At 35.3% G+C, this 27,433-nt stretch overlaps 1 protein-coding gene and 1 long non-coding RNA gene across 11 annotated transcripts in view; one reads left to right on the top strand and one right to left on the bottom strand.

The window, feature by feature from the left end:
* Nucleotides 1–2,027: 2,027 nt before the first annotated feature.
* Nucleotides 2,028–27,433, bottom strand: part of LOC123550949 (E3 ubiquitin-protein ligase rnf213-alpha-like) — a 163,279-nt gene continuing 137,873 nt past the window's right edge. For 5 of the 10 annotated variants that reach the window (XM_053540369.1, XM_053540371.1, XM_053540374.1 and 2 more), the window contains 8 exons: nucleotides 18,748–18,884; nucleotides 15,312–15,418; nucleotides 11,469–11,550; nucleotides 8,222–8,299; nucleotides 6,974–7,027; nucleotides 6,388–6,441; nucleotides 5,687–5,731; nucleotides 2,028–5,397 (listed from right to left, as the gene is read on the bottom strand). In XM_053540369.1, coding sequence (XP_053396344.1) covers nucleotides 5,219–5,397; nucleotides 5,687–5,731; nucleotides 6,388–6,441; nucleotides 6,974–7,027; nucleotides 8,222–8,299; nucleotides 11,469–11,550; nucleotides 15,312–15,418; nucleotides 18,748–18,884 — 736 coding nt within the window. In that variant the 3' untranslated portion in view covers nucleotides 2,028–5,218. Of the gene's footprint in view, nucleotides 5,398–5,686; nucleotides 5,732–6,387; nucleotides 6,442–6,973; nucleotides 7,028–8,134; nucleotides 8,300–11,468; nucleotides 11,551–15,311; nucleotides 15,419–18,747; nucleotides 18,885–27,433 lie in introns of those variants that run through there. The other 5 variants (XM_053540370.1, XM_053540373.1, XM_053540372.1 and 2 more) reach the window with 5 other exon arrangements.
* On the top strand, nucleotides 16,217–17,111 carry LOC128556197 (uncharacterized). The gene is made up of 3 exons (XR_008370486.1): nucleotides 16,217–16,360; nucleotides 16,531–16,626; nucleotides 16,932–17,111. It is a non-coding gene; the product is annotated as an uncharacterized LOC128556197 (long non-coding RNA).

Raw genomic sequence — 27,433 nt, 5'->3', positions numbered from 1 at the left:
AAAATGTATTTTTATTTTTAGTCCTAGCATAGCGGTCCCTGTAAGGGACAAATGCCCCCTTTCCCCATTGGAATAAAACTGGGACATGACCTTCTAATGATGCTACAAGGCGATTTTGATGAAAATCCACCACGCGGTTCATGAATAGATCTTTTGAAGGTATTTCTATTCCTACTTCTAGTGGCTCTTAAAAATTGGCCATGGGCTCTTAAAAATTGGCCATGTGCCCCCAATTGAACAAATATGACAAATGGCCTTAAAGTCATTCTTTAGAACAAGTTTGATGAAGATCAAACAAGTGGTTCATTAGTAGAAGTCTGTTAAAGGTATTTCTAACCTTAACTTAGGCAGCCACTAGCTTAAAAATGGGCCAAGTACCTCCAACTGAACAATATTGGTGAAGGACCTTTCAATGATGTTGCAAATCAAGTTTGATGAAGTTCAATTATAATAAGTGGTTTATGAGAAGGAGTCGTTTAGAGGCATTTTAAATTTTCCCTCTAGTAGCCCCTAAAATAGGCCGAACTTCCCCATGTGAAAAATGTTTGGAGAGGACCTTTTGATGATGCTACAAACCATGTTTGATGAAGATCAATCCGTCAGATCATGAGAAGAAGTTGTTTGAAGGTATTTCTAATTCTATCTCTAGCAGCCCTTAAAAGGGGCCAAGTGCCCCTATTTGAACCAAATTGGGAGAGGACCTTATAATGATGCTACATACCAAGTTTGATAAAGATCCATGAAGCAGTTCATGAGCGCTTCAGCTAAGAAGATGTTTCAGTATAAAATTTTGATTTTGGACGACAGATGGACGACGGATGCCTGACCATTCACCTATACAAAGTTCAGGTGAGCTTAAAACCACATGCCAACATAATATATCTTTATGCTAGTAATAACTTTGATTCAACATAATCATGATCATGTTTACATATATAGCGTTTCATCGGGTTCATGCATGTTACTACTTGTTTCAGATTCATACATGTTGTTGTAAGGTAGCCAGGGAGTACCCATGACGCATTCATAATAGCCAACTCGTCTTTACCGATCATACTAGAGAGAGCTAACATTGTTCGGCTAGTAGGGGACTCTGGATATCCTCTTAAAATTTGGCTTATCACTCTAGTTTTAAATGTGCAGACTGAGGCTGAAAGACATTTCAACGATGCATTAATGTCCACTACAAATATTGTCGAAAGAGCATTTGCTCTGCTGAAAGCACGTTTCAGGTACAGATTAACAATAATTATACATTTATTTTAAATATATAAAATTTCCTTTGTATAACTTCTTTCTTCTCACATGTAATGAATATTTCCACAATGTGTTGAATAACTGAATAAATAATGGCATGTATTTTCTTAATTCTTAAGTCTGTTTAACACTGAGCTCCTCTGCATTACAACAAATATAGGACAATCATCAGTTTCATTCTACTGTCAAAAAACATTTGTTACGGTGAGTACCGGATTAAATGATTTCAAAAGTGGCATGGCCCTGATTGATATTTCAAAATGTGTTGTAAATGAAAGAAAGATAATTTTTTGTTACATGTGAACCACAAAAAAAGTCTACTTTCAAATTTTGTAGATTTGAACTGGAAAGCTGATAATCAACAATAATATCTGTTACTAAAAATATACTTATAAAAAAGTTCATGAACCAAAACCGAAACTGGCATTTTCTATGTCGTTTTAGGGGAATGTTTAACGCATAAAATACTAAGCATAACATTATTATTTGTTTAACTGTGCGTGTATCAGTGCTATACACTGGGCACGTTAAAGAACCAGGCTGTCTATTCGAAACGAGCTAGGCTAAGTTAGCCGGATAAGCCTGTATCTGATTTCTGATCTCTCTGTCGTGGGGGCTTTGTCTCACTCTGTCCCTCTGGTCAGATCGCTCTGTGTCTGTACTAGTAGAGGATGAATTATGCGCCCTGTGTGGCTGCATTTGAACTATGTAAAGCGCCTTTGGCGCTATATAAATCTGGTATAATTCAATGTACAACGCCGGTGAATATACTATGTGTAAAATTAGGCGTTTAATCAAATAAAGCAGTTTCAGTTTCAGTTTTAACTGGCAACAAAAATTATACAGTTTACCATCTTATAACATTCAAATTTTTTCCAGGAGTCTACACAGTACTGGCGGGTCACTTCCGTATCAACCCCGAAAAGCCAAGATAATAAAGTCATGTTTCAAACTGCGTAACAAGGCACTTAAATTAAATCTTCCACAACCAAATTATTGACAATATTATACTAGACAATGACAACAACATCGTACAAGTCTGCAATAGGAATGGTTTTGAACAGAGAAGGAGGCTCATTCAACTAACTTTTAACTTGTAGCATACAAATCTTCAATATTTACAACAGGTTCTTTTGACTATTGTGAATTTACAGAAAGAAAACTGCGCTGTACATACTTCTTGTTACTGTATACAAATTGCGTAAAAGCAAACTAGAATAATGGAAACTATGCATCACATACATGTGTTATTAATTTCATTGTAGAACTGTATTCAATTTTAAATCTTTTCAAAAAGTATTTACAGAGGTACTAGCTTACATTGCAACAAAATTTGCTCAATCGAACATGGTGTATATAGAGGATATTTGTTTGTTTTAGTGTAAGATCGAAATATATTTCACCAAGTGAACACTATAATGCAATATTTTCACGTGAAAATGTAAATTATGGTGTTCACGAGTGTAATACATTGTATATTTCGATCTTACACTGAAACAAACAACTTTTCTATTTATTGTATGCATTTTTAATGGTTTTAACCAAATTATATCCAGTTTGTCCGCGCAACGTCACGTGCATCTTATCACGACGTCGTAATGTTGTGACGTCAGGGTATCTTTGTTGAAAAACTGTAAATAGTTCTATTATGTTTCCTGATTTGTTTTACATTTTATTATGATAGAATGTAAATATTTATGATCCTGTTATTATTTCTATACAATTATACCTTTACTGAAGAATATTTTACAAAGAATTCTCTATCATTTACAATTCATATTATTTCGCACTCAAGTGTAGTTCCGTACCAGTGAAAAATAAAAATGATATTTTCACTGTTTGAAACAGTGAAAATATCAATTTTATTTCACTGATAAATTTCAGTATTTCACCGAAAAGCATAAAATAGATAGAGAGGATATTACATGTTGAATTTATTAAACAAGTTGAATAAAATAATAAAATACGAGGCCCTGCCAAGCATTTTATCAATTTTATTCAACAAATTTGATAAATCCAATGTGTGTGTGTGTGTGTGTGTTCGGGTTTAACGTCTTTTTCAACAATTTTTCAGTCATATAAACGACGGTGTCTACTTGTAACAGTGAGCACAATGCCCAACTTTATAATGCTGCCTCACTAGAATATCACGCCGTAGACACGTGACATGATACCCCACCAGTCACATTATACTGACACCGGGCTGACCAGTCCTAGCACTACCCTCTTAATGCTGAGCGCCAAGCGAGGAAGCTACTAGTACCACTTTTTACGTCTTTGGTATGACGCGGTCGGGGATCGAACCCACAACCTCCCGCACTCGAAGCGGACGCTCTACCACTAGGCTACCGAGGCGGTGGAAGGACACAAATGTAATATTCTTTTTTATCACATGTAAGCTTTTCCTGCTGAAATATCAAAATTTCTTCTTTCTATACCTATATTATAGACCAAGTAAATTCAACCAACGGTTCCTATACTTAAAACGACGTCAACGTCAAAGCTTTATTACACTAGTGTATTATCAAATTTATGTAATAGAGTATATTTGTTTGTTTTAGTGTAAGATCGAAATATATTTCACCAAGTGAACACTATAATGCAATATTTTCACAAGTGGCACAGCCACTCGTGAAAATGTAAATTATGGTGTTCACAAGTGAAATATATTTCGATCTTATACTAAAACAAACAACTTTTCTATTTATTTTATGTATTTTTAATGGTTTTAACAAAATTATATCCAGTTTGTCCGCGCAACGTCACGTGCATCGCATCATGACGTCATAATGTTGTGACGTCAAGATATCTTTGTAGAAAAACTGTAAATAGTTCTATTACGTTTCCTGATTTCTTTTATATTTCATTATGATAGAATGTATATATTTATGATCCTGTTAGTATTTCCATACATCTATATCTTTACTAAAGTATATTTTGCAAGGAATTTTCTACATTTAATAATTCTTATTCTTTCGCATTCAAGTGTAGTTCCGAACCAGTGAAAAATAACAAGAGCTGTCCATAAGACAGTGCGCTCCACTATTTGGTGATTTGACAGTAAAATGAATATATGTCTCAATAAGAGACCTCTACTTTTTAAAGGAAGATACACCAAGGGGCATAATTCTGTCAAGAACACAAATTAGAGTTATTGGGATTGTTATCACACATGCAGATGATGATGGCAAATATATATTTTGAGTTTCAAGTCATTATCTTATACAGTACCAAAGTAGTTTGTCAAAAGATTTAAGTATGAAAGGGGCATAATTTGGTCAAAAATACAAATCAGAGTTATAGGGGTTGTTACCATACATGCAGATGTTGATGATAAAGACACATTTTAAGTTTCAAATCTGTATCTTATATTGTACTAAAGTTATGTCCAGAAAGCAAAGATTGCCAAAAAACATCAAGTATGAAAGGGGCATAATTCTGTCAAAAATACAATAAGAGTTATGGGGATTGTAACAGTAACAAAGATATGACAGAAAAACAAAGGTTGCCGAAAAACTATACCCAAGAAAGGTCACGCCGACGCCGACGCCTGGGCGGGTAGAATAGCCCCCCTATTCTCCGAATAGTGGAGCTAAAAATGATATTTTCACTGTTTGAAACAGTGAAAATTGAAACAGTGAAAATATCAATTTTATTTCAATGATAAATTTCAGTATTTCACTGAAGAACATAAAATAAATGGTTTTATTTCACTCCTGCGACGTCAAACATGTGATAAAACTTTTTATTAATGAAAATAAATATTCTATTTTATGTGGTAACTCGGACATTAACTTTCAATAAAATTGATCAAAATTTTCAAGAAGAACCACACACCATATCAATAATTTCTGAGGAAAAAAATTCAGATAGTTTAAGTTATTAAAATACGTTCCTGTTATATGCCCTATGTTATGTCTTAATTAACTTTCAAGAAATTTTTTGTTAACACATCATCCAATTACTTTTCTCTTAAAATAACAAGTATAGATTCAAGTGCTTCTGTTGATCTAGTCTGTAGTATAGTTGATTTTTCTAATAGTTCAGTTTTTCTTTTTTCCAATTCAAGTTGTTCTTTGGCAATCAACAACTTCTGTTGTTCTACCTCTAAGAACTGTCTTTTCTGATCAAATTCGTCATCTGAAAACAGTTGAGATTTGCTTATTTCCATAAACTAGCAATAACAAAGAAATCAATATCTGCACTTAAACTTTGAAAAACTTGATATAATGAAATTAAAAAAAATTGTAATAATGAAATTTTCAGGAAGCATATTGTTCATAATTTTAACATGTATTTTATATTGTACTTACTATGCATTATTAGTAAGACAAAATGCATTCAGAAAAGTCAGAAATTGGAATCTTTTAACTACAATGTTTGCCAGACGAGGACAAACAAGATTCTGCGTTTATTGAAAATGACTCACAGCTAGTGGCACTTTTCATTCCACTGCTTGTCAATGTGGCCTTCCCTGAAAAATTATGTTGTTTAATTAATGGACATAAGCTTGAGATTTCATAATTGAATAAAGCCAGCAACATTAGAATTTAGCTTGAGAGAATGGTCACTTAATGACATTACACTGGATTTGTATTATTATCAGAATGATAGGTTGATGATGATGATGCGATTTTAATATGCTCACCTTAGGGGGCATAAAAATATATTTTATATTACCATTACTGGCCTATATAAAGACTCAAGCCAAAACGACAATTGATCACTGAAATTTTACTGTTGATCTGGTTTGAGCACCAATCAAATGTTTCATGAAAATCAATTATTCCCTCTCTTTAGCTGTGGCACCTGAATTCTTCAATGAACTGATTAATGAATGTGAAAATACATTTAATACCCCGACATTAAGTTTAAGCACTATCAAGAATTTCAATTGCTTCATTAATACTTCAAACATTCACATAATTTTGAATACCAGACACTGTAACGGATTATTATATCATGGTTAACTGATGATGGTTCAGGCTGGCATAAAATGTTTTCAATGGGCTATGCACTCTCACCTGAAGTGAGAGAAAGGTTCTTACAACCATATTTTGTTGTAATATTCAAGCAGCATCATTCACAAATTTGAATAAACGCAATTAAAGTAAGTAAGGAGCAAAATACCATTATTTGTAGGACACGTTCCTTTCCTGGTAGGGATATCAATTTGACATTGAACTGTAAAATACAGAAACTCATATGTTTCAAGAGGCACAAATTGACTGTAGTCACTGAATGTCATTTTAATGGACAACTTGTTTAATCACTTTCATGAAGTTTCATCCACTTCCAATCTATGCGGTCAATATCTGGCACAACCATTTGAGCAAAGTTTAGAAATAAGCATCCACTAATGTTACGTAACAGGTACAGAGAACAGCTGGAAATCAAAGGAAATGTACAACCTTATGAATTAACCTAAGAGGCACTTACTGGCATAAGTTGGTAATCTCATAAGGGCATTGATCTAAAGAGATAACTATCAGAGGGTCATGATGACCCTATATCGCTCGCCTGTTAAACTTGGCCTTTGGATCATCAAGATAAACATTCAGACCAAATTTCATGAAGATAGGGTCATAATTAGGGCTCTAGAGTGTTAACATTCATTTAACCAGACAGAGTTTGATAAAGATTTCATATTTGGGTTATTATGTGAGACCAGCATTCATGAATATACAAAATTGTACAAAAACTGAAAGCTAAATACCTGCTTCACTTCCACATGCGCCTTTCTTTACTAATACCTCAGATTGAACATCTGCTGAAAAGTATACAATCAAGAGATGCCAATTAAAACAGCAGGCTCGGCTATTTTGATGTTGAATAGTGAAAGTGGAAACGTGTGAGGGAGCTGCAGCTTTCATAAAAGTGTGTAGTGACTCCAATATGGATGAAGGTATTGTATAGGTAGTTTTATTTAGTTATAACAGACATAGAGTAAAAGTGTATCAAAATATTTAATAAGTATAAAAGGGCCATAATTCATGGAAAATGTCAGAAAGAGTAATGCTCCATGTATTCAATATTGAACAAATTTGTATTCAAAATTCTAAATTAGAGAGGCATCACTCAGCCATGAGTGATGTCGCGAACTAATCATTTTTAGATTGATTTATATACATTTTACGATTTTATGATTTAGCAAAAACAAAGATATGGTGAACAAACAAAACTCAACAGAAATTATTAAAAGGAAAAGGGTACATAATTCATGAAATATCTTCACCACCATTATGGACCTTGTGTCATATGATAACGATGATGATATTGTGAAGGAAGAGAATTAATTCTGAATAAGAATTGTCATGTATTTATATGTCTATCTACGGGAACATCCAGACAAAGTTTCATCAAAATCCATACAGTGAAGAAGTTGTTTAAACAAATTGTTGACAATGGATGGACGGATAAACAAACAACTGACACAGCGTGATCACAAAAGCTCACAATGACTACTTTGTGCTAAGATGAGCTAAAAAAAAGTCAAACATGTACACCAAAGGTTGTTAAATGTCAATCACTAGTAATATAGCAGAAACAAATACCTTCACTTATAGGACACAGCCCCTTTGTGTGAGCTTTAGTTGGAAAGTACATACAAAAATATACATTAGAGAATTATAACAGGAGATCCAGCCTTTTCAAAGCTTTTAAAGATCAGTAATTTCATCTGATAAATATCACATGCTTATTTCAATGTCAACTAAATACTTCATAATAACGCATTTTTTTACAACACCTTTATGTTATTGTTATAAATTATATATTTATAACACCATTTTTCAAAATGAATACTTTTAAAAGAAATTCTTGAAAGGAATAAGAAGGTAGCGGTCATACGTGAAATAATGGCAATTTAAAATTACACCTAGTCATCAAAGGACATTAATACAAGTTGTGATATGTATATCCCCTCCTTATGGAAAACTTATACTAAGGGCAGCAGTTTTATTACCATTGTGTAGACATGATGTGGTGCAGGGCAACTCACAACTTCCAGTCTGTTCTGTATCTTTTCCATGTACGACACAGTCTGTGAGGAAGATAAGACAGTACACAAATATTCGTATTAGCGACTCCAAAATGTATATATCTAAATTAAATCACTTCTCCTGCTATTTTCAGGGTGGCAATTCTTCTTGCACCAATGAGCATCTCGGTAGAACCACATACATTCATTAATCATTATGCCACTTTAGTAGAATCCTCAAAATGAAAAATAACAAGTGAATGAAGTATTGCCATGCAAGACAAAGTCCCCTACTTGAAGGCACATAATTTTCTCTACTGCAGTATAACATAATGAACTGATATCTGTCAATGATGTATAAACAATATTGTATAATATATACAATATGTCATGACAAAATTTGCATATACAAAAACCTATAGTTGTTGATTGTTTCATAACATCTATAAATATAAACAAGAGTGCTAGAATGTCACAATATATGCCCGTCACAGCAAACTTCTTTACACTAGCACCTGTATTTTCATATGGATTTTTTTTTGGCCAATTATAAGAAAGTGATAATATAAGTTATTTATAGTAACAACAAAGGTAAAATTAATCCTAAAATTAAAAACATCTATATGGTAAGTCCACAAAAACTTCTTAACCAGGTAGAGATATGTCAAAATACACCTGACAATTGGATGTAACATGCATGTTGTAACACAGAAAAGTGGTCTAAACAATTGATTTTTCAATGAGCATTTGTGCCAAGTTACATCAAAATCCCTCCATGCATGAAGAAGAAATGCTGCGGACAAAGTCATTCTTGAATTTGACTTTTGAGCTCTAAGTGTGACGTTGACCTTAGACCTAGGGACCTGGTTCTTGCGCATGCCACTCCGTCTCATGGTGGTGAATATTTGTGCCAAGTTTCATCAAAATCCCTTCATGTATTAAGAAGAAATGTTCTGGACAAAGTCATTCTTGTATCTGAACTTTGGCCTCTAAGTGTGACCTTGACCTTAGATCTAGGGACCTGGTTCTTGCACATGACACTCCACCTCATAGTGGTGAACATTTGTGACAAGTAATATTACAAGAGCTGTCACAGGAGACAGCGCGCTCGACTATTTCGATGCTGGATAGTGAAACTGAGCACATCTGAGGAAACTAGAACTGTCACTGGAGTGTTTAATGACTCCAATTGTGGATGAAAATATTGCACAATAGCCTGAGTCTATGTCAAAAATATCAACTTAAAGTAATAAGAGAGGTAAAGATAAAATGTATCAAAACACTATATAAGTATATCCTAAGCAAAAAGGGGCATAATTCATTAAATATTGGTGCCAGAGTTATGCATCTTGTGTCATATGGTGTGGGTGATGATGTTGAACAACTATTTTAAGTTTGAATCAAATCCATTCAGTAATAACAGAGACAGAGTGAAAGTGCACCAAAACTTTAACCTGAAATTCTAAGTAAAAAGGGGGAATAATTCATGAAAAAATGGTGCCAGAGTTATGCACCTTGTGTCATATGATGTGGGTGATGATGTCGAACAACTATTTTAAGTTTGAATCAAATCCATTCAGTAATAACAGAGATAGAGTGAAAGTGCATCAAAACTTTAACCTGAAAATCTAAGTGAAAGGGGGGATAATTCATAAAATATTGGTGCCAGAGTTAATGCCCTTATGTCAGATGATGTGGATGATGATGAGGAATAACTATTTCAAGTTTGAATCAAATCCATCAAGTAATTACAGAGATAAGTTGAAAAAAGAGAAAGTGTAAAAAAAACTTAAACCAAGGTGGGGACGCGGAAAAACGCCGACACCGACGCCGGGTCGAGCAGGATAGCTCTCCTTATACTTCGTATAGTCGAGCTAAAAATCCCTTTAAGGATTGTTGAGTTACAGACTGGACAGGAAAAAAGCCCTTCTGGCCTTTTGCTTCCAAGTGTGACCCCTGACCTTTCAGCTTAAGGCCCGGGTTTTGCGCATGACACATTGTCTCATCCAGGGGAGTATTTGTGCCCACTGATATTTAAATCCTTTTTGCATGACAAATTTATAGACCGAACAGGAAAAAAATCCTATTGACCCTTGATCTCCAAGTGTGACCTTGACCTTTAAGCTAGGGTTTTGGGTGTTGCACATGTTACGTCGTCTCATTATTGGGAACACTTCTGCCAAGTAATATTTTGATCCCTTGATGGATGACAGAGTTCTGGACCGGACAGCAAAAAAAACCAGTTGACCTTTGACCTCCAGTTGTGACCTTGACCTTTAAGCTAGGGGTCCGGTGTTTGCGCATGACACGTCGTCTCATCATGGGGAACATTTGTGCAACGTAATATTAAAATCTCTTGAGGAATGACAGAGTTATGGACCGGACATGAAATGGCGGACGGACGGACAGATGGACGGAATGACGGAAAAGCGCATACCTATAGGAGTTATGGAAGACACGAAACAGACCCTGTTCATGCCATTGTTACACTTGACTGCCAAGTGTGACCATGACCTTTGAGCTAGGGGTCTTATTATGAGGTACATTTGTGCCAAGTATTATTAAAATCCCTTCATGGATTGCAGAGTTATGGACCGGACAGGAAATAAACCCTGTTGACCTTTGAGCCTGGGGTCCGGGTTTTGCGCATGACAGGTCGTCTCATCATGGTGAACATTTGTGCCCAGTTATCTTAAAATCTCTTCATGAATGACAGAGTTATGGACCGGACATGAAATGGCGGACGGACGAATGGAATGGCGGAAAAGCACATTCCTATAGTCCCCGAAATTGGTTTTGAACCAGTAGGGGACTAACAAAATATGAGGGAGGGTTCACATTCGAATGCATGTTCATTTTGTCTTAAGATCATCTTCAAAACAAAAAAAACATGTATTATCCCTACTTTGTATATGGAACTTTAATTAAAAGTCAGCGACCTAGAAAACTTGACCACTGTTGTACACAATAAATCACTTGAAACAAAAATTGACTTATAACTATTCTTGATTGGGGCAACAATGACCAATTTCAATGGCTCTGCTGCCACTACTCATAGGAATTTTCAAAATAACTAGTATATTAAATATTCATATTCCGATCAGATATATACAGTATATATTAATCAATATGTCCAGACAATGCTGCCTCGTAAATCTCCATTTAATTGATAGGATTTTCTTAACATTATCAAAGTAACATACATATCAAGAGTCAGGCCAAATTTTAATACCTGTTTTTTTCAGGTCCCCGTATCCTGAATCGCACCCATCAACAATCCCAATCATACTGCTCTTTGGTATCGTGGTAAGAACCTATGAAATAAAAAAAACATTAATTTAATATATATTAAATATACATTATGGTTAGTTCAATTTGTTTAACTCAATGAAACTGTTTGCTTATAAATGTTCATGACAAAAATTTATATATACACACAATGTATATATATAACTGGATTAAATGAAGTTGTACAGGTTACAAGCGGAAATTGTGGCCTAAAATAAAGGTTGAATTTCCAATCTTATTCCATTTTTATGCTGCATAAATACTTGGATTTCTTTATGCTGCATAAACACTTGGATTTCTGAACAATCAATCATTTTTGTCTTAGAAAATCATATGCAACTGGTTTCTTACAACATATTCCAGATGCAATTATTTAACAAGAATTTATAGCAGAGTTACCAACATCCCCCACCTAAGGACATTTTTCACAAAACATACTGCATGCCAATACAGCATCTTGACATGAACAAAAAATAACAATAGTGCAAGAATGTCACAATATACGCCCGTCATGTAGATGTTACAGTAAAACATATTCTGTATAAGTTTGGTAGACAGTAAGCCAAAACAATGACTTATTCAATTCTAGCAACCATGCAGGTTAAAATGTTTTAAGAATAAGCTATTTATATTCTGTATAAGTTTGGTAAACAGTAAGCTAAAACAATGACATATTCAATTCTAGCAACCATGCAGGTTAAAATGTTTTAAGAATAAGCTAAGTAAGTCCACAAGAAATCTGTATTTTGTTTTTCTAAGTCCACAAAAAACTCCTTACCGGGTAGAGATACCTTAGATTACACCTAAAACTTGAAAGTAACATCTATGTTGTTTCACAGGGAAGTGGTCTTGGTTTTTCCCTGCGGTCAATTATATTTATTTATTTTATTTTGTTGGGTTTAACATAGCACCGTCACAATTATAGGTCATATGGCGACGTTCCAGCTTTAATGGTGGAGGAAGACCCTAGGTGCCCCTCCGTGCCTTATTTCATCACGAGCGGGCACCTGGGTAGAACCACCGACCTTCCGTAAGCCAGCTGGATGGATTCCTCACATGAAGAATTCAACGCCCCGAGTGAGGCTCGAACCCACATCGATGAGGGGCAAGTGGTTTGAAGCGGTCAATTATAAAAAAGTTACAATATACGTTATTTATAGTAACAACAAAGGGAAGTAAATCTTATAAACAAGAGCGCCGCCAAGCGGGGCAATATACGCCCGAAGGGTTACATCAGAGGATTGGAGCAAAATTTAAAGAACTTGACTGTTAAGCCCAAAGGAACAACAAAAAGAAAAACATCCAAAAAAAATTCTAAGTCCACAAAAAAATTCTTACCAGGTTAAGTTATGTCAAAATACATCTAAAAATTGGATGTACAATCTATGTTGTACCACAGAAAAGTGGTCTCGTTTTTTCCCTATGGCCGATAATAAAAAAGTTTCAAATAAGCTATTTATAGCAAAAAAAGGGAAGTAATACAAAAAAACATTATTGAACAAAAACAGGATCTGCCAAATAAAAACAAGAGCACGCAATGCAGAGCAATATACACACAGCAAAGTCATATATGACCGTTGACCCATAAGTGTGACCTTGACCTTGAAGCGAGTCATCAAAAACATGTGCTCTGCACGTCGCCTTAGTGTGGTGAACATTTGTGCCAAGTTTCTTTGAAATCCTTCAAGCAGTCCAAGAGTTACAGAGCGGACACAGCAAAGTCATAAATGACCTTTCACTCCTAAGTGTGACCTTGACCTTGAAGCTAGTCATTCGAAACAAGCGCTCTGCACGTCGTCTCAGTGTGGTGAACATTTATGCCAAGTTTCTTTGAAATCCTTCAAGCAGTTCAAGAGTTACAGAGCGGACACGAAACACACTCATATGACCTTTGACCCCTAAGTGTGACCTTGACCTTGAAGCTAGTCATCCGAAACAAGCGCCCTGCACGTCGTCTCTGTGTGGTGAACATTTGTGTCAAGTTTCTTTGAAATCCTTCAAGGCGTTCAAGAGTTACAGAACGGACACGAAATTGCTAACGGACGGACGGACAGACGGGCACCGGGGGTATAACATAATACGTCACTTCGGGCGTATAAAAATCAAAAAAATCTATGTCCACACAAAAACACTTACCAAGTATGGATAGGTAAAAATACACCTAAATATTGAATATATCATGCATGTTGTTCTACAGAAAAGTGGTCTCGATTTTTCCCTACGGCCAGTAATAAAAAAGTTACAAGCTATTCATAGTAACAACAATAGGAAGTAATTCTCAACTAGGGACCTGATTCCTGCGCATGACACTCCGTCTCATGATGGTGAACATTTGTACCAAGTTACATCACAAGAGTTGTCACAGGCGACAGCGCGCTCGACTATTTCGATACTGGTTATTGAAACTGGGCACATCTGAGGAAGCTGGAGCTGTCAATAGCGTTTAATAACTCAAATATGTATGAAGATATTGGAAAATACCTTGAGTCGATGTCAAAAATATTAAGTAATAAGAAAGATAAAGATAAAGTGTATCAAAACATTAAATAAGTATAATTCTAAGTAAAAAATGGGCATAATTCATGACATATTGGTGCAAGAGTGATGCAACTTGTGTCAAATGGGTGATGATGTGGAATATCTACTTTAAGTATAAATCATATCCATTTAGCAATAACTGAGATAGAGTGAAAATGCACTAAAACTTTAACCTGAAATTCTAAGTGAAAAGGGGGATAATTCATGAAATACTGGTGCTAGAGTTATGGTCCTTGTGTCATATGCTGTGAGTGATGATTTTGAACAACTATTTTAAGTTTGAATCAAATCCTCTCTGTAATAACAGAGATATAGAGAAAGTGCATCAAAATTAACCTTAAGTCTTAAGTAAAATGGGGGCATAATTCATGAAAAATTGCTGCTAGAGTTATGGACCTTGTGTCATATGATGTGGGTGATGATGTGGAACAACTATTTTAAGTTTGAATCAAATCCATTTAGTAATAACTGAGATAGAATGCACTTAAGTGACCTCATTATAGTACTTGCAATATTATAACGTCATACACTATATACATAATGCCAGAAATACCAAAACTCATTTGTCACCGCAATCTATTTTAACGTGATAGGCAAGGAAAGGACTCTTACATGACAGCAAATGACTGCTGATTTTTCAACAATTAAAAGTTATGGTGTGGAAACAAATTTTTACTTGAACTTAAACCGTGATTTTGACCTTTAACTGACATGCATAGATCATGTATTGACATAATGTCTCATCATGAGGAACATTTGTGTGTAGCACCAATCCATCAATGCATATAAAAGTTATGGAGCAGAAACAAATTTCACTTGACCTTCAATAGTGACCTATGACCTACAAGCATAAGTCATGTACTTGCATAATCTGCATAATGCCCTCTATTCATAGTTTTATGAATCTAGCATGAATACTTCTAGAGTAATTGCAGGATCCAGATTGGAGGATGGACAGACAGACAGAGGGCATTCCTATAGTCGCCTTCAGTGTTCCACTAGTAGGGGACTAATAAACCTCACTAGTGTTTGGTTTCTCATTCCACACTGTGCCTTGGGTAGAGAAAATTAATTATTCTCAAATATGTCATAGCTACCTTATCTTAAATTTGTCTTCCAGATGTAAATGGCAACTTTTTCCTCTAAAGTAAGAGATCTGGAAGTCAGAGATATATATCAGATATATATATACATAGATGGCCCATCAACTTTATACCTACAATCAAGAAAACTTAGAAACAAAACTTACTTCATCTTTTGTAGTTTGGCTTGTGCACATCAGTATTTCGCCTGACTGTGGCAATGGCTGGTCTTTGTCCATCATATATACAGACAGTGTGGTCGGTAAAACATCTCCTAGAAAAAACGCAGAAGTCAACTTTGTTTTATTTTCAACTGTTAGGATAAAGCTAACATTAAATATTACTACATACATGTGACAAAATGACTAAAGCACAATGTTCACATGAACTTGAGAAATAACACAAAAAGTTAAACAAGGTAAAAATATTTTTAAAACCCTAAGAGTGATGATCTTGATAGTCATTTCAAAAATATTCCTTCGTTTGACACAATTTCAATACTATACAAAAAAGTGTGGTAAAAACTTGTGTGGCAATAAGTTTATATCAAAAAGCATGCTAACAATATGCAATTTTGAGAAACTTTTAGTAAACTTCTTATCATCTCTTGAGTTGCAGTAAAGGACAAATAATCAGATTTGGCTGATCTTTAAACCCAGGTGGCAATGATCTGGATATCTCTCCGGTATCTATACAAACAGAAAATGTTCAGAGAAAAAGTACATAGCAAGTAAACTAAACTCTACAAGCTTAAGTTTGGGAGTTTTAATTCAAACCCAGCTCTGCCTCAGTGATAAGAGATATGACAAGGGTATGAAAATTAATGATAAAAAGACCGTGCATATGACTATGTGATGCTATTTAATAGACACTTCATATTTTATATTTTAGAAATTACACACTTTTTAATTTTGTAATACTTTTCCAAAAATAGAAAGCTTAAACAAGTTGAATTAAATGAAACTGATATATTTCTTGCTGTACATTATCTTTAGATACTATTTGCATGAATGTAGCAGAGCCAACTTTTAGAGGTTTTAACCCATTGTGATGTTCCTTCATTTAGTGTACTTTGATCTTTCTTTTGCTATCCCGCTCTTTCTTTTGATTGGTTGAGAGGACATGTAGTTTTCTTATTGTACATGAAAGGGAAAAGTTGTAGTGACAGTTTTAAAGTTGATGGGACGAATATTTCAGGTTGAAATCGGATGTTTTGGTCAGTATTGGTTCTTGTATTGGCTTGTGTTGATTTAGTATGGTTTATAATGATTTTACTATTATAGAAATCCTTCTTGTATTGAGATTGTCATGAATTTCCGCGACGGTCTACAAACTGCCATTTATTCTATATCAATTGCATGTCACTTTATGGTTTTGGTTTTACAGCTAATACATCACAGTGTCTGAGAGAGACTGGAAGATTAAACAGGACCAGACCAGAGACTGAACATGTTGTAACAGTGGTTTTGCTTCACAAGCAAGGTAATTATTGAATGCCATATACATGTATTTTATGTAAAGAACAATGGATGTGTCGAACAAAGTTATTTATGTATAAAGTGTGTTTTACTAGTAGTTACAGTACCATTATACACTTTACCACTATACACATCTGATTTTAACATAAGTATTGATAATCATACATGACTGACATAAGATGTAAAGAGTGTTATCCACATGATTGCGTTATGTATTATGCTCATTGATAAATATGTATGATTCATTTTTTATTATAAATGTTACGGTATTGTAATGCCAAATAGTTATGATACTTATTATTATTTCAGATCCAGGACTTATAGGATAGTGATCACTGGGTACATGTGTACCGGAGAGACTATAGATATGTTGTGATGAATTAGCTAGTATTTATCAACAGTCATATATCGTGATATTGTATAGTAATCATAAGAGGATAATGAAGATAAGATATAAACTTGCAGACTTGGTTTATTTATTTACAATGTGCTCTACCGACATACCCTAAAATAAGCCATGGTCTACATAAATTCTGAGGATTTTTTTTAAAAGCTGGTTTGAGATGCGCTACTTAAACATGGCCAACAATATTCATATTGTCAATCAATATTTAAAGCAGTTTACTAAATTTTGATCAAAGAATAAAATATTATTTCCATTCATGGGCGGAAGACATAACAAGAGCTGTCAGTAAGACAGCCAAGCTCGACTATTCGAAATATTGTCCCAGAAGCAGGAAAATATTACCCAAAATGTTAAATATCAAACGAGTTTTAAGTTCAAAACGGGACATAATTTGACCATAATGCATATCAGAATTATGAGACTTGCTGCTATCATGTAGTTTTATAACCCCGAAGACACACGTGAAGTTTCAATTCAATATCTGCATTAGTTTTGGAGCGTAACTTGCATGTAAAACCTTAACCAGAATTTTCTAAGTCCAAAAGGGGGCATAATTTTCCCAAAATACATGTCAGAGTTATGGGACTTGACCCAGTAAGGTTGGTAATTGACCTAGAAAAAGAAAAAATAAGTTTCAAATCTATATGCCTTTAAGTAATAGCTGTATGTACTTGCACGCAAAACTTTAACCAGAATTTTCTAAGTTCAAAAGGGGGCATAATTTGGCCAAAATGAAGGTCAGAGTTATTGGACTTGCTGCTATCAACTAGTTTTATAACCCCGAAGACACATGTGAAGTTTCAATTCAATATCTGCATTAGTTTTGGAGATAGTAACTTGCATGTAAAACCTTAACCAGAATTTTCAAAGTTCAAAATGGGGCATAATTTGCTCAAAATACATGTCAGAGTTATGGAACTTGAACATAGAAAAAAAAATTCAAATCTATATGCCTTTTAGTAATAGCTGCATGTACTTGCACGCAAAACTTTAACCAGAATTTTCTTAGTCCAAAAGTGGGCATAATTTGGCCAAAATAAAGGTCAGAGTTATTGGACTTGCTGCTATCAACTGGTTTTATAACCCCGAAGACACATGTGAAGTTTCAATTCAATATCTGCATTAGTTTTGAGGATAGTAACTCGCATGTAAAGCTTTTACCAGAATTTTCTTAGTCCAAAAGGGGGCATAATTTGGCCAAAATGAAGGTCAGAGTTATTGGACTTGCTGCTATCAACTGGATTTATAACCCAGAAGACACATGTGAAGTTTCAATTCAATATCTGCATTAGTTTTGGAGATAGTAACTTGCATGTAAAGCTTTAACCAGAATTTTCTAAGTCCAAAAGGGGGCATAATCTGCTCAAAATACATGTCAGAGTTATGGAACTTGACCCAGTGAGGTTGGTAATTGACCAAGAAAAAGAAAAAATAAGTTTCAAAGCTATATGCCTTTAAATGTTAGCTGTATTTACTTGCAGGCAAAAACTTAACCAAGGTGTGACGCCGACGCAGACGCCAGGGTGAGTAGAATAGCTAGACTATTCTTCGAATTGTCGAGCTAAAAATCTAAGATATGCCTAGAACATGCTCACTTTGTTCAAAAACATTTTTCTCAAAGAGATTTATTTTAACCAAACACATAAGTACTGGAAAGCTAAATAAAGTCTTAAATGATCTTAAATTTTTCATAAACATATGAAATGCAAAAGACCTCACCTTTTATGGCAAGATATTTCAAGATGATACCAAGATGTTCTAGACTAAGATAGTCCCGTATGTTGGAGGAAATCGACTCTAAAAACTTGTTCCATAATGCTTTGAGATCACTGATCAAAGGGTCTGATCCAACAGTGCTAAAATTGTATGTTAAGTCATAAAAATATAATTATAGACAATTAATACTGACCACTCGACATAACTTTCATGCAAGCAGATAAAACTATATATAGCCATCAATGCAAGACTAATAATGTTTCTTTTTCTTTTTTCATACATCTATGATGCTATCTTTTTTACATTTGTTACTCCACAACAATCAAAATGTTTCAGCAGGGTATATAAATTAGTTACAAAAAATCCAATAATGAGCTAATATTGGACATTTCCTGGGGAGTGCTCAAGTCTGCACACTTGCAGAGGTTTTAAAAATAAGTTTGTCCTCCATTTATATCAAATAAATTAGCATAGTTTTGTATCATTATCTGTAAAGTTTTCATATACAGTGGAAGCCCACCAAACCGGATATTCCTAAGACCGCAATCCGCCGAAAATCGGAGATTTCTGTCGGTCCCAAATTTTCACCTTCTATTTTTATAAGAAAACCATCTCCCTTAAACAGGATTTTCTGGATTCAGGAAACTGGACGAAAATAGGCAGAAATGTAGTCATTTCCAAAGTATTTTCATCTCCAAAAAACTGACCTAATTTTCCATGGCCTCTGGTCAAACTAATTTCAGTGAGGAGTTTTCGAAGCCGTGTCACTCGGACTGTGCGGCATTAGAAATGTGCAATTGTGAATTTGCAAGTTAATGATGTGTTGGTAATTTGTCGGTGATTAATGTCATCAAAGGTTATTATTCAATTTGACTATGAAACAAATCAAATTAAACAGACAAAAGTGATAATTAAACAAAAATTACACAGAAAGGCCATGCTCAATTACTCAATAAGCTAAGAAACATATTTTTTTCAATTCAGCATGTTATTGTCGGCAAAAAAAAACAAGAGGGCCATGATGGCCCTATATCGCTCACCTGTTATCATTGCACTTGAGGACAAGAAGGTCCTCAGTAAAAATATTTAAGTCCAAAGGACAGGAACAACAAAGGGAAGAAATTTAACCAAAAAGAAAAAACAATTCTTACAAGGTATAGATATGTCAAAATGCACCTAAAAATTGGAGGTACCGTCCATGTTGTACCACAGAAAAGTGGTCTCGGTTTTTCCCTACGGCCAATAATAAAAAAGTTACTAAAAATAAGCTATTTATAGTAACGTAAAAGGGAAGTAATTAAAAAAAAGTATTGTAAGTGAACAAAAGAAGGCTCTGCCAAATAAATCTGTTGACATAAATGAAATTTCAGATCAGTATCTTCATTAGTTACAGAGATATACCCATTTTAATTTGAAATAAAGGGAGGTAATTTGACATAAAATCAGTCCACAGTTATTTACCCTGATTGTCTCAGTCCAACTAATGACAATAATGAAATTTCAAATAAGTCCTATAAGAACTTACTGATATAAATCCATTTTGATTACAATCAGGGGAGTTAATCAGATATAAAATAACTCTGGAACCTACGATTGGATCTGATTTGTCATGGAATCTAAGATTTATTGTTGTTGAAGATATTTTGGAAGTTTGTATCAAATAAAACCATAAATGAAGTCTCTATATGGCTGCAAAAGCATCAAAATTGCCAATTTTGGACCTTTAAGGGGCCATAACTCTGGAACCCATGACGGAATTTGGCCAGTTCAAGAAAGGAACCAAGACCTTGTGGTGATACAAGTTGTGTGCAAGTTTGGTTAAAATCAAATCATAAATGAAGCTGCTATTGTGCAGACAAGGTCAAAATAGCTAATTCTGGCCCTTTCAGGGGCCATATCTCTGGAACCCATTATGGGATCTAGCCGGTTCAAGAAAGGAACTGAGATCTTATGGTGACACAAGTTTTGTGCAAGTTTGATTAAATTCAAATCATAAATGAAGCTACTATTGTGCAGACACGGTCAAAATAGCTAATTTTGGCCCTTTCAGGGGCCATAACTCTGGAACCCATAAAGGAATCTCGCCAGTTCAAGAAAGGAACCAAGATCTTATGGTGATACAAGTTGTGTGCAAGTTTGGTTAAAATAAAATTATAAATGAAGCTGCTATTATACAGACAAGGTCAAAATAGCTAATTCTGGCCCTTTCAGGGGCCATAACTCTAGAACCCATAATGGAATCTGGCCAGTTCAAGGAAGGAACCAAGATCTTATGGTGATACAAGTTGTGTGCCAGTTTGGTAAAAATCAAATCATAAATAAAGCTGCTATTGTGCAGACAAGGTCAAAATAGCAAATTTTGCCCTTTCAGGGGCCATAACTCTGAAACCCATAATGAGATCTGGCCAGTTCAAGAAAGGAACCGAGATCTTATGGTGATACAAGTTGTGTGCAAGTTTGGTTAAAATGAAATCATAAATGAAACCACTATCGTGCAGACAAGAAATTGTTGACGGACGGACGCACGGACGCACAAACGACGGACGACGGACGAAGGGTGATCACATAAGCTCACCTTGTCACTATGTGACAGGTGAGCTAAAAAGAATAAAAGAATGATTGCGGACACTCAAGAAACATACAATAATTACAAGAGATTAACCAAATATTTTTTTTTGTTTGTTTGTAGCGGATGTTTAGTAATTGATAAAATTTCAAAGACTGTGTTGTCATTAAATGGGAATTAACGATTTCGTGATTCCTTCTCCTAAAACAAGAGGGTCACTGACCCTAAAGCACTCACTTGTGTACAAAGCTTCAAGTGTGCTTGTATAAGTACAGAGTTATGTTTCTTCTATGTTAGCCTATAATATATACATGTCACACACACTTTTGAACCTAGGGCAATAAATTGAACAATTATGGTAGACAGTACAACTCTGATATCACATGCCAAATATCAAGGCTCTATCTATTATTGATTCTCAAAGTTTCTTATATATAAGCCTAGAGTAAATACATGTCACACACAGGGACATGGCCATTTTTGACCTTAGGGCAATAATTTGGACAATTATGGTAGAGAGTCACACCCTTATATCCCATGCCAAATATCAAAGCTCTAGAGAAAAAGTAACAAGAGGGTCATTGACCCTAAAGTGCCCACCTGTGTACAAGGCTTCAAGTGTGCTTGTATAAGTACAGAATTAGGTTTCTCCTATGTTAGCCTATAATGTATACATGTCACACACACTTTTGAACCTAGGGCAATAATTTGAACAATTATGGTAGACATTACAAATCTTATATCACACGCCAAATATCAAGGCTCTAGCTATTATTGATTCAGAGAAGAAAAGTGACCACACCCCATGGCAGACATGTTTTTTGATGAATCGAAATAATTTGAACAATCTTGGTAGAGGGTCACAAAAGAACCATTTGTGTAAAATTGTTTTAAAATCGGGCTTGCAGTTTCAAACAAGAACGTTTTTAAAGTTTCCACTATATACATATCGGGAAAAGAGACCACGCCCTCTGGCGGCCATGTTTTTTGACGAATCAAAATAATTTGAACACTCTTGGTAGAGGGTTACACAAGGACCATTTGTGTAAATTATTCTAAAATCAGGCAAGCAGTTTCACATAAGAAGATTTTTAAAGTTTCGACTATATACATAAAGGGAAAAGTGACCACGCCCTCTGGCGGCCATGTTTTTTGACGAATCAAAACAATCTGAATAATCTTGGTAGAGGGTCTCACAAGGACCATTTGTGTAAAATTATTTTAGTATCGGGCAAGCAGTTTCACACAAGAAGATTGTTAAAGTTTCCGCTATATACATAAAGGGAAAAGTGACCACGCCCTCTGGCGGCCATGTTTTTTGAAAAATCAAAATAATTTGAACAATCTTGGTAGAGGGTCACACAAGGACCATTTCTGTAAAATTATTCTAAAATTGGGCAAGCAGTTTTCACACAAGAAGATTTGTAAAGTTTCCACTATATACACACAGGGAAAAGTGACCAAGCCCTCTGGCGGCCAAGCTTTTTGATGTTTTGACGAATCGGTATAATTTGAACAATCTTGGGTTAGGGTGACATAAGGACCATTTGTGTGAAATTATTCTAAAATCAGTCCATCGGTTTAGGAGGACATGTCATTTGAAGTTTTTTCTATTTTATGCTCTGGCAGCCCCTATGTGCAACCAAGCAGAACCGTTTGAACCATTTTCAAATTGGTAGAAGACCACCCAAGGAACATCCAGGCCAAGTTTCATCAAAATTCATTTAGTGCTTTTGAAGATGTCGTTTAAACACAATTTTTGACGATGCACAGATGACTTGATGGACGGACGGACGCATGAATGAACGACTGACACAGCGTGATCACAATAACTCACTATGTGCACTTGGTGCTCATGTGACCTAAAAAATAAGTTTAACAGGCAAATTCGATGAATTGGTATCCCCCGCCGAAAGGGTTTGTGGTGAGGAATGGCAAAAAAATATATCCGGCAAAAAGTTAAGGATGTTAATAAGAAGCAAATAATTTCATTAGTCAAAATCAATTTAACAGAAAACAAATGTTTAATTAAAGAGTACATAATAAATGTATGATACTTTGATCCTGACTAAAGAATTTATTTTGAATGGGATATGCTTACTGTAATAAGCTTAGCTTTTAAAATTAAATGCAGTTAATTGAAATGTGCGCTTGAAGTTTAACTGGAACGAAATATTGTCTTTGAGTGGTTTGGAACCAGGTGTTGTTGTTTAACATGTACATTTGAACTTAAAAAATCAGATGTCCTTATGAGAACACTGGTAAGATATCTTGAACATGACTGAGGGCAAGGCTTGTGCAGTCACAACTTAACATGTTGAAGGTTTGAACATTTAAAAAACAAGAGCTGTCGGAGGACAGCAACGCTCGACTATTCAACAGCCTTGTCGATTGAATGAATACGGAAGTCGAAAAAGGGACATAATTTAGTAAAAAAGCAAAATAGGGTTATGGAACCTGCATAGTGCTTATCAGCTCATGACAGTGGACAAGTGTGTGAAGTTTCAATCCATTCTCATTAGTGGGTACTGAGATACCAGCTTACATATAGGAATTTAACCAAAAACTCCTAAGTTGAAAAAGGGGCATAATTTTGTAAAATGCAAAGTTGAGTTATTGACCCTTTGCATTGCATGTCATATCATGACAGTGAACAAGTGTGTGAAATTTCAAGCCTTTCCCATTAGTGGATACTGAGATACCAGCTTACATACAAAAACTTAACCAAAAATTTCTATGTTGAAAAAGGGGCATAATTTTGAAAAAGAGCAAAATAAAGTTATGGGACCTGCTTTGTGCATGTCAGATCATGACAGTGAATAAGTGTGTGAAGTTTCAATCCATTCCAATTAGAGAGTACTGAGATACCAGCTTACATACAAAACCTTAACCAAAACATTCTAAGTCGAAAAAGGGGCATAATTTTGTAAAAAAGCAAATAGAGTTATGAAACCTGTGCAATGTAAGTCAGTTTATCACAGTAAATAAGTGTGTGAAGTTTCAATCCATTCCCACAAGTGGTTACTGAGATACCAGCTTACATACAAAACCTTAACCAAAAATTTCTAAGTCGAAAAAGGGGCATAATTTTGTAAAAAAGCAAAATAGAGTTATGAAACCTGTGCAGTGTAGGTCAGTTTATCACAGTGAATAAGTGTGTGAAGTTTCAATTCATTCCCACAAGTGGTTGCTGAGATACCAGCTTACATACAAAAACTTAACAAAATCGGGACGCGGACGCCGACGCGGACGCCGACGCATGGGCGAGTCCAATAGCTCTACTATTCTATGAATAGTCGAGCTAAAAAAAAAAAAAGGAATGGAAATATATATATGTATATATATTTATTTTTTAAGGGTGTGGGGGTGCGGGGGAATAGGAGAGGAAACAAAATTTCACATGTTGATTATAATTATTGATGGAAAATTAAAAATGAAAAACAAGAGGGTCATGATGACCCTGGATCGCTCACCAGAGTAATATGAGCTGCATTTTTCTAATTTCAAACTGATGATTTTTAGAAATTTTTTGGAAGATTTTCTGATGTACAATCAAGTAACCCCTGGGGCGGGGCCAATTTTATCCCGGGGGTCATGATTTGAACAAAGTTTGTAGAAGTCTACTAGGAAATGTTACATATCAAATATCTAAGATCTAGACCTTATGGTTTATTTCTAGCAAATTTATGAAGATTTCCCTATGTACAATCAAGTAACCCCTGGGGCTGGGTCAATTTGACTCTGGGGGGTCAAGATTTGAACCAATTTTGTAGAGGTCTACTAGGCAATGCTACATGTCAAATATCTAAGCTCTAGACCTTCTGGGTTTTTTTTAAAAATTTTGAAGATTTTCCGATGTACAATCAAGTAACCCCTGGGGCGGGGCCAATTTTACCCCGGGGGTCATGATTTGAACAAAGTTTGTAGAAGTCTACTAGGAAATGTTACATATCAAATATCTAAGATCTAGGCCTTCTGGTTTATTTTTAGCAAATTTATGAAGATTTCCCTATGTACAATCAAGTAACCCCTGGGGCTGGGTCAGTTTGACCCTGGGGGGTCAAGATTTGAACAAATTTTATAGAGGTCCACTAGGCAATGCTACATGTCAAATATCTAAGCTCTAGGCCTTCTGGTTTATTTTTAGAAAATTTTTAAGATTTTTCTATGTACAATCAAGTAACCCCATGGGGCGGGGTCAATTTGACCCTGGGGGTCATGATTTGAATTTTTTTTGTAGAAGTCTATTAGGCAATGCTACATGTCAAATATCTAAGATCTAGGCCTTCTAGTTTATTTTTAGAATTTTTTTGAAGATTTTCCTATGTAAAATCAAGTGACCCCTGGAGCGGTGTCAATTTTGACCCAGGGGTCATGATTTGAACAAATTTTGTAGAGGTCCACTAGGCAATGCCACATGTGAAATATCTAAGCTCTAGGCCTTCTGGTTTATTTTAAGAACATTTTTAATGATTTTCCTAAATAAAATCAAGTGACCCCTGGGGCGGGGTCAATTTTGACCCCAGGGGTCATGATTTGAACAAATTTTGTAGAGGTCCACTAGGCAATGCTACATGTGAAATATCTAAGCTCTAGGCCTTCTGGTTTATTTTTAGAGAATTTTGAAGATTTTTCTATGTACAATGAAGTAACCCCATGGGGCGGGGTCATTTTGACCCTGGGGGTCATGATTTGAACAAATTTTGTAGAAGTCTATTAGGCTTTGCTACATGTCAAATACCTAAGATCTAGGCCTTCTGGTTTATTTTTAGAAAATTTTTGAAGATTTTCCTATGTAAAATCAAGTGACCCCTGAAGCGGGGTCATGATTTGAACAAATTTTGTAGAGGTGCACTAGGCAATGCTACATGTGAAAAATCTAAGCTCTAGGCCTTCTGGTTTATTTTTAGAAAAATTTTGAAGATTTTCCTATGTTAAATCAAGTGACCCCTGGGGCGGGGTCAATTTTGACCCCAGGGTCATGATTTGAACAACTTAAGTAGAGGTCCACTGGACAATGCTACAAGTCAAATATCTAAGCTCTAGGGCTTCTGGTTATTTTGAGAAGAAGATTTTTAAAGATTTTCCTATGTAAAATCAAGTGACCCCTGGGGCGGGGTCAATTTTGACCCCGGGGTCACCCCGGGTGACCAAGGCAAGTGGGCGACCAGGTGTGGGTGCGCAACTTCACATGTTTATAATAAATGTTCACAGAAAAGAATGAAAGAAATTTAACGAAATTCTGCCAAATGGCAAGTTTGTTATGTACAAATATGTGGATTTTTAGACAATTAAAGGGCAATAACTCTGCAGTTACAAAAGAAATCCATACGAAATTGTGTGTGCACAACCACATTATAGTGCTCTAAATTCTGTTAAAGTTTCATAGTTCAAGGTCAAATATATCAAAAGTTATGATGCAGAAATTGCCATATTTATAGTACCCTATATATTTAACACTAGAAACTTCTAAGGGCCATAACTCTGATGTTACTTGGGCAATCTGACTGAAACTTGACGGGCCGCAAGAACTCATAGTGGTTAACACGTATATGAAGTTTTAAATAAATATTCCCAACCATTTTCTAGATATGGCTCCGGACGGACGGACGGATGGACCGGACGGACGGAAAGACGGACGGACGGACAACGCCAAAACTATATCCCTCCGACTTTCGTCAGGGGATAACAAGAGTGCCAGAATGTCACAATATAAGCCCGTCATAGCAAATTTCTTTAGCACCTGTACTTGCAAATGGAATTTTAATTCTGTGGTTGTGTAGTAATTACTGTAATTCTTTTGTTTTTCTAAGTCTGCAAAAAAAACCTTAAAATACACCTAAAATTTGAAAGTAACATCTATGTTGTACCACAGAAAAGTGGTCTTGTTTTTTCCCTACGGTCAATTATAAAACAAGAGCTGTCTCCATAGGATGACACATGACCCCGATGGCACTTTAAATGAATAGTTATGGCCGATGTTCGAGTTTAGGACCTTTGACCTACGGAGCTGGGTCTTGCGCGCGACACGTCGTCTTACTGTGTCACACATTTATGCGTAGTTATTTTAAAATCCATGCATGAATGACAAAGATATGGACCGGACACGCCCATCAATGCACT

The sequence above is a fragment of the Mercenaria mercenaria genome, chromosome 4 (assembly GCF_021730395.1).
Source record: "Mercenaria mercenaria strain notata chromosome 4, MADL_Memer_1, whole genome shotgun sequence".
NCBI lineage: Eukaryota > Metazoa > Mollusca > Bivalvia > Venerida > Veneridae > Mercenaria > Mercenaria mercenaria.
The sequence above is the reverse complement of the archived record's forward strand: the minus strand, read 5'-3'. Positions and strand labels throughout refer to the sequence as shown.